The sequence below is a fragment of the Scophthalmus maximus genome, chromosome 17 (assembly GCF_022379125.1).
Source record: "Scophthalmus maximus strain ysfricsl-2021 chromosome 17, ASM2237912v1, whole genome shotgun sequence".
Lineage (NCBI taxonomy): Eukaryota > Metazoa > Chordata > Actinopteri > Pleuronectiformes > Scophthalmidae > Scophthalmus > Scophthalmus maximus.
The window spans coordinates 15,402,055-15,414,324 of record NC_061531.1 but is presented as its reverse complement, the minus strand read 5'-3'; the positions used below and the strand labels follow the sequence as shown (position 1 = coordinate 15,414,324).

Genomic DNA, 12,270 nt, shown 5'->3' with positions numbered 1-12,270 from the left:
CAAACAAAACTAGAATATATCAACTTGGTTTTTGTTCAAATTTTTGTTTAAAATGGCCATCAAACAAAAAAAATCGAAAAATCTTTTTTAAAAAGATGATAAATAGAATAACTGTCAGACACAGGACGAAGAAACAGATGGATCAGTGTGATAGAGTGGCCCATACGACCTTTCCCCAAAGTTTTCAGTTATTAACTTAACTATGAATTACAGCAAATGAGTCAAATCAATGAAATTAATACACTTTTTTAACAGGATTTATTGCGTTGACGTGGTACAAACTGATGAGTGCCCTCGATGTAAATGCAACTACATTTTTGGTGGATTTTTTTTAGATTCGCTGATCAAAAATCAAAAAGCTATCTAGAAAAAACAAAACAAAAACAACAACAACAACAACAACAACAACAACAACAACTCAGAAGCTGAAACGTACGAGGGACACGCGAAGGCAGCATGATGTACACCCAATGAGTTTGAAGAATGAGGAACACATTCGCAATTCATTTTGCAGAAGTGAAATCAGTGTCACTGTCAGAGCTGCTGCTGCTTTGAGCAGAAGTTGCTGCAAACCACTCCACCCTGTGAAAGCATGCGGGGTTTTACAACCCGCGCTCACATGTTAAGTGTCACTCCACACAGCTGCTGCTGCTCACGCGGACCTGGACTTTAACCAGCGCTCGCTACAACTTTAAGAAATAAGTTACTCTTTTTTTTCTTTTTCTTCTCCCCCCCCCCCGCTTCTTTCCTTCAGGAAATCACATGGAGGTGCTCTCGTGCTCACATGACACTCCGAGAGCCATGGCAGCGGAGATCCATGAAGGTACAGTGCGAGAGGAAAAAAAATAATAATAATTATAATAACTTCTCTTCTGCTCTCTTTCTATAACACACACGGTTGACACATTACGTTTTGACTCTGCCGTCTGATAATGTGGATTTTGATTTGTCACTCCGGTCGCCGCCGTCGCGTCGTGAACCGACCAATGAGAACATTCGGGTACATGGAGTTCGGAACTGAAGTGGCTGCTCCATCTGTTTAAAAGCGCTCGCGAGGGAATTGTCTGTACTTTGAATCGCCTCTTCGCGTTCTTCTGGACGAGCAGCAGCAGCAGCAGTGGATGTTAGTGTTGGAGATAATGGTGCGACAGGTTTATGAAAGTTTTTATGTTTTTTTTCTTTTTTTCTTCTTCCTTGCCACGTGAAAACTGTCAGCTGGTCGCTTCGGTGCTTTTGGCCGCGCATTGCCAGGCCTGTACTGAAATAACCACTGTAAACAAACAAACAAACAAAAAAGCTCTGATGTGATTGTTTATGTCCTGAAACTTTTTGTCTCTGAAGATGTTCGATCAGGTGGCGTCAGAGCAAACCTGTCCGACTCCTAGTGCGGATAATATAGTGTCATGTGATCGATAATAAAAAAAACGATAAGGTCCTGAAAAAAAAGGTGACGTGAGCATCATAACTCAGGCACTGCAGATGTTCAATCGAGCTGGTGTGGTGGAGGGAATATTGTTTGTTGTGGATTAAGGCTGCAACTAACACTGTTATCAATTAATCTGTCAAATATTTGAATAGATTAGTTGTTTGGTCCTTAAAATATCATAAAATTGTAACCCCCCCAAGATGATGTTTTGTTTTGTCCACAAAACAAAGATATTCGTGTTTCTTGCCATAGAAGAGCACATATTCACATTTACGAAGCTGAAATCAGTGAATTTTGACTCTCTTTCTTCCATGAAAACATCTTAAAGCGATCAATCGACTATCATAGATACTTGGCGATCAATTCAGTGGTCGATTACTAAGCGATGAAGCGAGTGACTGTTGGCGCTCTGTTGTGGAGGCTTGTGACGCTGTGATGCAGGGTGGTGTTGTTCCCTCTTCCAGGCTCCGTTCCTGCCTATTACAGGGAAGTGCATGGGGCCGTCTGCTGTAGGACAGACGAGAGAGTGCAGGTGGAAGTTTTTCAGCGGTTGCTCCAACGGGCCGACCTCTCCGGGGCGGTGGTGGGCCAGGTGAGGGTTGCATTGCATTTCAGCAGGCGATGGTCGACTTCTTGTCTTTTGCCCGATACAGCTTGTTAACTTATTCCTTTATAGAACCAAAAAGGCTGTTTTTCTTCTTCATCTTTTCTGTTATAAAATGGCATCCCTGTTCAAATATTAGTTTGGTTCCGATAAGGCACGTTTTGTTGGTTTCTATTAGGCAATTCTGTAAAGATAAGGCAGATGCGGGTGTAATGTTTTATCAGTGGGAAGCTGCCGCAGGCTTTGTGTCGACTAGCAGACTGTTGAAGACATAACATAGTTTTCTGTCATTTCTTTTATTGGTGAGATATAGGTTAGCGTTACAACACATCGATGTTACGCAATTGCTCCGAGCGTCTGTGGTGTGTTGGTGAAGACAGTATGTGGTTCGGCGGAATTTCCCCTTTCCTGACCTTCCAGCGAATCATCTCCTTTTGTGTCTAGTGGGCAATTTCTGTTGTGCAGTGGAATTCATACTCTCGGGACTGAGAAGCGGTTGACCTTCGGCGTGGCGTTTGTCTCTGTCCCTCCTCAGATTGCAGAGCATGTTGACGCCGCGGATGGATTCCTCAGCAAGTTGTCCCTCTATAAAGCGCTCGCCTTGATCGCTCTCGCCCAGCAAGGGAAGCAGCCGAGCCCCAAGCTCCTGGAGAACTGCATACAAGGTGGGTGACGGTGTGTCAGTGACGGCGGGGCAGTAGAGGTTTTTTGCTTAATGAGTAGCTTGGTGATTCCTCTGGGTGTCCAAGGGCAACCTCGGCAATTCCCCCTCGGTTATGATATTGAATCTGTACAGGGCTATGAAGCAACAGATGTGCCCTCTTTTTTTTTATTATTTAAATTTCCAGCCCATACGTTTTTCACAACAGAAGAAAAGCTTTAGCTTCCTTCGTTTTCTTTTCTTTTGGTAGTGGAAGCCTTCGCCATGTGTAAGTGTTGCATTCTTTCGCGAGTCCCAGGGTGGGAAGATGATAGGGGGGGAGGTTTATGGTTTTCATAGGTAGCCATTATGCTGCCTCGACTTAGATTCATTCCCAAACCTTCTGTGATTATTTAAGGAACCTCTCTGTTATTTCAGGTGTGGCCAGTGCGGCAGCTTGCTGCTGCAGGCCACTTCCTCATCTGCTCAAAGAAACGAGCGTTCTGCATTTGTCGCAGTGCGTTCGCGTACCCGCTGGAATGTACAGGAAGGGATAAATAACAGAAACGCATGCACGGGTCCGCGCCAGCCGCAGACAAACAAGAGAAACGACACGTAGCAATCTGTCGAGCAGAGAAAAAGCGGTTTCAACAACGGCATTCCTCCCCGTTGGGAAAATTCATTTCGTCCCCACATACGTATTGACTTGATCACGAAAGACAAATATTAGGAGTCGGCTCTGGTTGTGCCCCGCTCGACAGAGTTGCCCAGACCTGAGCTCGGGGAGCCGAGGGGCCTGAGCGCGCTGAGGATGCAGCCGGCGCAGGAGGACGCGCTGACGATGACCCACACGCTGGACAAGCTGCTGGTCAGGGACACCGTCCAGATGGAGCTCATACCCGAGAAGAAGGGCCTGTTCCTCAAGCACGTGGAGTACCAGGTCACCAGCGAGGCAAGAGCAACTACACATGCATCATAAAATGTTGTTTATATATATATATATATATATATATATATATATATATATATATATATATATATATATGTATATGGGAGAGAGAGAGAGAGAGAGAGACCTTGCATCATTTACTCTGGGGCTCCTGTTACAATCATGGTTTTTGTCAGGTAAACATCCACACGATGAAAAGCACTGATTCCTCTTATTCCTTCTGCTCCTCTCTATTTTTTTTTAGCGTTACAAAATATCAGTTTACCGACGCTACACTGATTTCGACGTCTTCCACGAGGTTCTGCTCCAGAGATTTGCCTACAGAGTGGTGCCGGCGCTGCCGCCCAAAAGGATGTTAAAGGGAGGTGCGTTACTCTTGTCTTTTTTTTTTTTTTTACTCTGATTTGATTATTTACTTGCGTTACTGAAAAAGGTCCCTGGCGAACGTTTTGGAAGACAATTTCAATACACACTGCCATTCCTGCAGCCTCTTTGGCTGCAAGCGGACGTTGCCATTCATCAACGTTATTGCTCGAGAGAGACAGGAAAAAATATCCCATCCCACCAGTTGTGCTCTTTTTATCTGCTTCAAGTGTGTATTTTCAGCAACAAGCGCAGTTTAATTTTTTTTTCGCCCCTCGGCATCTCGGTTAAGCTGCTTTTTCACACATGCACTGACGTGCTGACTTTTTTCCCAACTGTTCCTGTTTCCAACTCCGTGGTAACATTTCGGGAAAATATCATCAGTGAGCACGTGGAAACCCCCCCCCCCCCCCCCCCCCCCAAACATCTCCATCAGTTTTTGTTCTCTCTGGTTGTCGGTCCACAGTGCTGACCTCGGTCTCTGAGCGGGACTTCATCGAGGGGAGGAGACGAGCTCTCTGCAGATTCATGAACCTGGTGGCGCGGCATCCCGTCTTCTCAGAGGACGAGCTGGTTAAGACCTTCCTCACCTTCAGCGGCTCTGTATGTAGTTTTAAAAAAAAAATGTTTTAACTCGCAACCTGCCTTTGTGGTTCTGGTTGTTGCACAATATGCTTTATCGTCATGGTGACTGACTGAAATGCCTCCTGGTCCTGCTGCTCAATGTCTCCCCCCCCCCCCTCCACTTCTCCTGCTCCTCACCCCTCTTCACTCCCAGGATGTTCAGAGCAAGGTGCGTGATGCTTACAAGAAAACGGGTGATGAGTTCATGACCAACAGAATCGCAACCCTGGCAAAGGTTTGTCACATACATTTTGTCCGATGGAAAGAATTGTTGCATACCCCCCCCCCCCCCCCCCCCCCCACACACACACACACACACGACAATAACCTGCATTTTAAATTCCCTTGTGTCTATAGGAATATCTCCCTGCTGACATTCAAGCGCAGTTCTCAACAAGCAGGGAGCTGATCCGAAATATCCACAACAGCTTCCACAAGCTGCGGGACAGAGCTGAGAAAATGGCCGAGCGCTCGAAGGAGAATGCGACTGACCTCCTCATGTTTGGCAGGGAGCTCAGGTATTTCATGATCACGCGTATGAAATTCAAGCCGCTCAATCCGCAGGTATTTGGACTGAGAAAACAAACATCAATATGACTCAAAAATCCTCAGCGTCGTCGTGGCTCTTCATGGTATGAAGGCTCTTCATGGTATGAAGAGGCATTTGGCAGCAGTGCCACGACAATATCACTCTCCGTCCCTGTAATAACGCTGCTCTCCGCAGCACGCTGGGCTCCGACGCTTCACCCCTTCCCTCCTTGGCCTCTTCGCAAAGCACCTGGGGGACGCTGCGGCAGGCGCTGAAGAGTCTGTCTGTGGAGTTCGCCGTGCTGTCGGACAAGGCTGCTCAGCAGGTAGGACCCTCAGACCGCCGCCCCTCGCCACCTGCTCGCGGCGCTCGTCCGAAACTGGCACAGGGTAATAATAAATGTAGTTGTGCCACATGTCCCCAGGGCAGACGGGAAGAGGACGACGTGGTGGAGAAACTGAACCTTTTCCTGGACTTGCTGCAGTCGTACCGAGTGAGTCAGTTTTCGATATTTATTTATCTTTCTGTCCTCATTTAATTTGACTTTGCCTCTAGGCAAATCACCAAACTGATTTTTATCAAGACACAAAAAAATAACGTCTGATTATCTGACGGAACTAACCAAATTCAGGATGTTATGTAATGGTCAGATTTAACCCAACAAGTCAATCTCACTTGGAAATGTAGTTCTTATGGTGGATGGATAGTTTAAATTTAAGTGGTGGGCAGAATTTTTTTTTAAAGCTCCTCAACTTAATCTCTTAACTGTAACATATATGGTTACTTCATCATTTTTCATGAAGAATTCTCCTGTCATTTTGAGGCGGATGTGAAGCTGTTTTTCCATTTCCCTCTCTGCAGGACCTCTGTGAGCGCCACGAGAAGGGCGTGCTCCACGAGCACCAGAGGGCTCTGCACAAGTACAGCGTGATGAAGAGGCAGATGATGAGCGCCACCGTGCAGCCAAAGGAGCAGGCGTCCGTGGAGCAGCTGGAATCGCGGATTGTTCAGGTGATCAGAGCTCGTTTTCAGTCTCCGCAGTTTTTTAGGGCTCCGGGAGTTCATCCGCTCACTGAGCGCATTCTGTTGGAACTCGAGATACAGTCTGGTCATAACCTGTGTGACATCTGGAGCGGTTAGAAAGATTATGAAAAACAATTATAATTGATCCCAAGGTGGACATTTTTCATATTCAAACATTTGTTGAGATTTTGGACGCACTGACATTTCACGCCATTGCCACACATAATTATATATCTTTTTATTTATCCTATATTTAATCAGGAAGCTCCCATTGAGATAGAAGGTCTCTTCTGCCAGGGAGTCCTGGTTAAGATCGGCAGCAATGAAACAAAAAAAGTTTCTTGTTTCTAAAAACAAGCAGGAAGAGATAACACAAAAAACTCACTAAAAAGTACAGAACAGTAATATTAGAGATACAATATGTACAGATATAGTCCTGAAATAATTATTTAACCCCTGTTACTTCATCATTTGTAACAGTAAAATGTGATGTGTTCTACATATTTTTTTTCCTGATTATTATTATTGTTATTTATTGTTATTTTTCCGTCCTGAATCTAGCAAGAGAACGCCATCCAGACCATGGAGCTGCGTAACTACTTCTCCCTGTTCTGCCTTCACCAAGAGACGCAGCTCATCTTCACCTACCTTCCCATCACGTCCCACATTCTCGGCTCTTTTGTCAACTCGCAGGTCCAAGGACACCGAGAGGTGAGTCCGCCACGCGTGGAAACGATCCTTCTTCTGTCCCTCGTCTACGTCAACGCGGCACCGGCGAAGCGCGGGGGCGTCGGATTGCTGATAGGATTTGAGTCGGTTTACATTTCACTCCATCAAATGAATCTCCCATGTACCTTCTTCACCGATTACGGAATCAAATGAATCAAACGTTTTCTAGAAGGCTCCAGTTAATCCCGGAGTTCATGAATATCATTTTCCTGAGCTCTTCCTCTTTTCAAAAGGAGGTAAACCTGCAAACCCACAATGCAATAAAGCGACGCCGTGTGTAATATTCGTGTTGAGAGCTATTCCAGGATACTCACTGAAATTCAGACCAAGAAAAATGACTTTTCTTGCTTCCTTTTCCCCAGATGGGAGAGGTGTGGAACGAGCTCCAGCCGAAGCTCGGGTGTCTCTTTGGTGCTAATAACGGATTGAAACCAACATCTAAAACCTGAGTGAGCTTCAGAGGAGAAACGCTGCTGCTGCTGCTGAGGATTATAAACTGGAAAAAAAGAACTCGCTCCGTGAGCTAAAGCAAACACGTGTAAAGCACAGCTGTATTTTCTTCTTACCAAATCTAATATTACACGACATACATTCCATTCAGCGAGAGGGATTTCATATTTTGGGGTTTGATCGTCAACCCGTATTACCTTGTAACTGGACTGCGAGTCCCGATGAGGATATAATGTCCATTTCAAAATCAACAAGGAGTTATTTTACAACGTATCTGACAAAGCATCTGTTATATTAACTCTTGTAAAACATTTCAGACACTAAGGTAGTTGAGAAGAATTGAGGGACAGAGATTTACTTTTGTTAAAAGATGGGATTATTTTCAATCTCTATTCATGAAAGTTTCTGTTTTTTTACTTATTGACTGACTTTAGACCGATGTGTTTTTGATACAGATTATAGTTTATAAGGATGTGTAGCAGCATACTACATATTTTTTTGGGACAAGTTAGCTATTTCTTACTGTTTACTTTAATATAAAGCAATGTCTCGGCGCTCTTTGCTTTAATATTGTTTAAGACTTTTTCAGCTAGATGTCAGTAATAACACTATAAGGTAATGAATTTACGACCAAAGATGTTGAAATATGAAATAAATCATATGGCAGAATTCCTACACAGATCCAGATTTAAACCTCTGTGACTAACATCTTTAATTTCAGCTAGAACATTTTTGTCCGTATCGCTCCATACTTGAGCACTGCTTTCACAGTTGCAGAAATCAATTTTAAATTTGTTTAAATGTGTGTATGAGGACAAACACACGCTGGATACTGCTGAATTCCTTGTCCATGTATGATCAGACTTTCGGCTTTTCAGATTCTTAGCATGAAAACAATGAAGCTCATGTGCCTGTACACATGTAGTTTATCAGAACATAATTTATTTTTCTAAAAAGAATCAAAAAAAAAAAACTAAAATCAAAGGGAAAAACATTTGGGTTTACATTTAAGAAGTTGTCACCAGCGGATTTCATCTCTACATCGAACTGACCGTGTGGAAATGAATGATGCGAAAAAACAAATCAGAATATGTGCACTTTGTTGCCAACAGGTATGTTATGAAGAAATTGTATTGCAGAATGAAACACGTTTGTTTTTGGAATAATAATTTATTGGGAATCAACTTGTTCACTTTCACAGAAAATGAAACCCAATAAAAATATCACTGTAGAAATTGTAAATATTTTATCACATAAAAAAAATCCTTGTTGAATGATATTAAATTGGTAACAATGGAAAAATAAAATGACTATACTGCTGCTTTGATTTTTTTTTGTTATGTTATTTTTGCTGCAGTATTATTTCTGGCAATATTTCTGATGAATACAACCATGAAAACACTCAAACCGTTCAATTGGTTCTTAAAACTGGAAAGAACATTTATCATCTTCAGTTTTTAATGTAAAACATTTTTAAAGGCTGATGTTTGTTGGTCCAACATTGGTCCAGGTTCTTTCAGAGTTCGTCCACCTCTTCCAGTCTGTGGCTGAGGATCACGTCGTGACCCTGGAACTTAAAGTATCCAACAAATTTCTTCTTCTGGAGTATCAAGGGGAACCACAGAATATCGTCAGCCCACATTTCGCTGAAGGGAATTTGGTTACATTGGAACCACCGAGGCCTCATCTCTACAAAAACGAAAAGAGGAAGAAACAATTTTAATAATCACCAGGGCGAAACAAATTTTTATCATCTTTCTTGTGATGTGATGATCGAGTCTTTGAGTTTATCACTTATCTGAGCTATTTCTATGCCACCTCTGACACAGATCAACCACTGTCCAGTACGGAGCAGAAATCATTATTAAATCAAATGAAGCTGCATTAGGACTAAATCATTCGTAAGTAATAAATAACAGATGGACTTCGACATTAATGCAGCGCAGATAAAAGCAATTTCCGACTGTTCCTGCTGAAAAAAATGAATGGGCTTCTAAAATGAAAGTGAAAACATTTGATCAAAGGAAAGGTTGGTGTTTTTTTAGTGTACTGTACTATACATTGACAAAACATTGGTTAAACACCTACAAACTCTCACATGGTCAAGGTTCAAAGGTCAACTGAAGCTCGTGTGAGGTGTCAACATTCTGAGTGAGACAAATCCACATGGGTGTCTTTTACAGTTACAGTCGAGAAAGAAAACTTCTTGTGAAGACAGACTTAAAATGTTAAATTATCATGAGCGTTGCACAGGAGGATGTGAATCGTTTTCCCCCATCTTTTAGTAGTTGTGCTTATACTGTAGGAGATTTTCTTCCTTCGCAGCCAGTATGGAAAGGATAAATCATTATTATGATCAATTATTCCATCAATACAAGGTAAATACGGGCATGAGAGTTTTGTTTCAAAATTTTAAAAAATGTGAACCTACCCTGTGTATAAGTTGGGCTTTTCCAACACTTTTAAACTATTAAACTATCTAACTTTTGGTATTCTGTCCAGCGGATGAATAGAAATTGCTTTGCCCAAACTGCTTCAGAGTTAACAAACCTTCTTCAAATTCCTCATAAGCCTTTTCCTCCTCTTATCTTACTCATCTGTCTGTAATGGTCTTTCCCTCCAGACCCTTTGAGTCACCCCTGATTTCTTCCATGAGCCGCGGTCTGTGGACATCACCCAGTTGAATTTAAAACAGACACCCCCCCCCCCCCCGTACGGTGCTGTGGAACTCGTACCCTCTGACTCCGTTGGGTCCCCGTTATAAGCATCAGCTCTGAAAATGTGCACGTCAAGTAGCTCCGTTTCTCCGACAAACTCAAATTTGATATTTCCGACCTTCTCCAGAGCGTCCACTGTGAGACCACTTTCTTCTTGTAGTTCTCTGAAAAAGAAAACATCAAATACAATTTTTGGATAGTGTATATTTCACAAAATAAGCTCAAGGCACGCACGCACGCAAGCACGCACGCACGCACACAACGCATGTATGTTGGTATGACCGTTTGCCAGAGAATACTGTGAGATGTGGTTGGCCGCTCCAGAAGCTTTAGTGCAGTGGATCTTTGAGTTTGTGAGATGTTTTTATACATTGTTTTTTTTCCTCTTCCCCTTACTCAAGTCAAATGTCAAAATAAAATCTGCCAGCATGCACGTCTGTTTTTCCTGTTGGAGAGAAAACAGCTCAGGAATGGGCCTAGTTCCCTTCAGCACTTCCTTCCTTTAGCTTTACAACAAATTTCCTGCTGATGATTCATCACACATTCAAACTACAAACAACATGAACTTGAAAAACACTAACTAGTATCATTGCCTCTTCTTTCACTTAAAAAAGCACAGGCATTGTTTGATTTCAAATGCAAAAACGCTGCTTGCTTGTAAGAGGTTTTTATTAATATATACATTATATTTAGCACAATGTAATACAAAACTGTGGTTTGTGGAGCCAAACAATGGATTGTGTAATAAATTAAATCTTATCAAATATTCTGTTTTCCTTCAGGAGATTCCAAAACCCAGAAGAAAACAAATTATTAATTTATAGGAATTTATTTGGTTTTGCACATAATGCTTTTATTGCTGATTTTTTATGCTGACTTTGATAAATAAATATAGTAGACTTATATTATAGACACACATATATACATACAGTATATATCAAAGATAAGCCTAACCCTAACACTAAAAAAAAAAGAATAACGAGGTTAACATGCAATATTAACACAAGGAACTAGAAAAATTGGGACAAAATAAACATGATAGAAATATAAAAGTGGTAATGGTATTAAACCAAACACCCAAATCAAAACTGTTATCTGATAGTGTCCTTACCAGGGCTGCAACTAAAGAATATTTCCATTATTGATTAATCTGCCAATAGTTTCTTATTTATCAATCAGTTAAATGAAAAATAACCAAAATAATTTTTCTCTAAGCTGAGGGTGCAGTCTTGAAATGTCTTGTTTTGTGGCACCTTAAGTTCCCAAGAAATATTCAAATTCATGTATTTCCCAAATATTTAGTTGATAATGATATAGAACATATAATATATAGAAAAGCATTAAATCATCTCATTTGAGAAGCTGGGATCAGACGTTTAACTTTTTTTAGATTAACTTTGCTTGAAAATGACAGACAACTAATCTATTATCAAAACAGTTACTGATGATTTTTGGATCTACCTATTGAAAGCCTGTCATTATTTTTTATTTTTTTGTACTTAGTGTTTTCTAAGTTATTGGTGTCATAACATAGATTAAAAAGTGGCTGAATACATTGGTTGAGAAACTGAACTATGTATTTCAAAGAATGGTGGAAGGGGGGCCTACAGAGACGGCTTGTGTATGGGCCCCAGAATTTGGTGCTACACCCCTGATCATGTTTACCTCCTTGCAGCATCCTCAATGGTTTCTCCAGGCTGAACTTTGCCCCCGAACCCGTTCCACTTCCCGGCCCCGAACCCCCTCTTCTTCATGCCGAGCAGCACCCTGCCCGGCTGGACCACCAGCACCAGGGTCAGCGGCTTGGAGGTCAACATCTCACCTGGCTGAGGGAGGTCAGGGGACGTCAACACAACGTGAACAAACGCTCCCTCAGAGCAACATGTGCTCCCAGCTCATCACACACGCACACGCACACACGCACACACACACACCGGTGTTAACATCCTTAACTCACCGACTTATGTCGTGTAAACCGTTGAAAGGCGCAAAAAAACACAGAATAAATGACAGAATGAATGAAGTTTAATTATATAAAAGCGGTTCACGTTGGAACGACTCCCGCGTGCAGCGCCCACAGACTTCCGCATATGTTGCGCTGATACGTACGTGCAGACTGGCGGGAACCGGGAGAACCATCATTCCTTTTAAAGATCAGAGGAGTGTGTCACCCTGAAATATTTCCGACTGGAAACTGCAGCGGGTAATGTACTGGC

The 12,270-nt window shown here is 42.3% G+C and overlaps 2 protein-coding genes across 5 annotated transcripts in view; one reads left to right on the top strand and one right to left on the bottom strand.

The window, feature by feature from the left end:
* Window positions 1-8,664, top strand: part of snx8a (sorting nexin 8a) — a 9,215-nt gene extending 551 nt beyond the window's left edge. Inside the window, exons 1-13 of one of the 3 annotated variants that reach the window (XM_035614429.2) lie at window positions 192-823; window positions 1,891-2,018; window positions 2,566-2,695; window positions 3,432-3,622; window positions 3,864-3,984; window positions 4,449-4,585; window positions 4,761-4,841; window positions 4,964-5,124; window positions 5,331-5,460; window positions 5,560-5,628; window positions 5,997-6,146; window positions 6,720-6,869; window positions 7,250-8,664. In XM_035614429.2, the coding sequence (XP_035470322.1) occupies window positions 763-823; window positions 1,891-2,018; window positions 2,566-2,695; window positions 3,432-3,622; window positions 3,864-3,984; window positions 4,449-4,585; window positions 4,761-4,841; window positions 4,964-5,124; window positions 5,331-5,460; window positions 5,560-5,628; window positions 5,997-6,146; window positions 6,720-6,869; window positions 7,250-7,336 (1,596 nt within the window). In that variant the 5' untranslated portion in view covers window positions 192-762 and the 3' untranslated portion in view covers window positions 7,337-8,664. Of the gene's footprint in view, window positions 1-191; window positions 824-1,890; window positions 2,019-2,565; window positions 2,696-3,431; window positions 3,623-3,863; window positions 3,985-4,448; window positions 4,586-4,760; window positions 4,842-4,963; window positions 5,125-5,330; window positions 5,461-5,559; window positions 5,629-5,996; window positions 6,147-6,719; window positions 6,870-7,249 lie in introns of those variants that run through there. The other 2 variants (XM_047327959.1, XM_035614430.2) reach the window with 2 other exon arrangements.
* Window positions 8,488-12,270, bottom strand: nudt1 (nudix (nucleoside diphosphate linked moiety X)-type motif 1). Of its 2 annotated transcripts, none has more exons than XM_035614431.2 (4): window positions 12,164-12,270; window positions 11,720-11,880; window positions 10,073-10,218; window positions 8,488-9,026 (listed from the first exon to the last, which is right to left on the bottom strand). In XM_035614431.2, exons 1-4 carry the CDS (start codon window positions 12,194-12,196, stop codon window positions 8,854-8,856), a joined length of 513 nt encoding a protein of 170 aa, XP_035470324.1. In that variant the 5' UTR covers window positions 12,197-12,270; the 3' UTR covers window positions 8,488-8,853. The 2 variants fall into 2 exon arrangements, with proteins under 2 accessions (XP_035470324.1, XP_035470325.1); XM_035614432.2 differs by lacking the exon at window positions 12,164-12,270 and adding an exon at window positions 12,012-12,157.

Bases quoted from the DNA above. Each gene is read 5' to 3' on its own strand.
- nudt1 (XM_035614431.2), bottom strand. From the start codon at position 12,196: ATGATGGTTCTCCCGGTTCCCGCCAGTCTGCAC. The intron at 10,219-11,719 runs GTAAACATGATC...TTTCTTTTTCAG, and splicing joins ATTGAGGATGCTGCAAGGAG to AGAACTACAAGAAGAAAGTG. The intron at 9,027-10,072 runs GTACGAGTTCCA...TCGTTTTTGTAG, and splicing joins GGACCCAACGGAGTCAGAGG to AGATGAGGCCTCGGTGGTTC.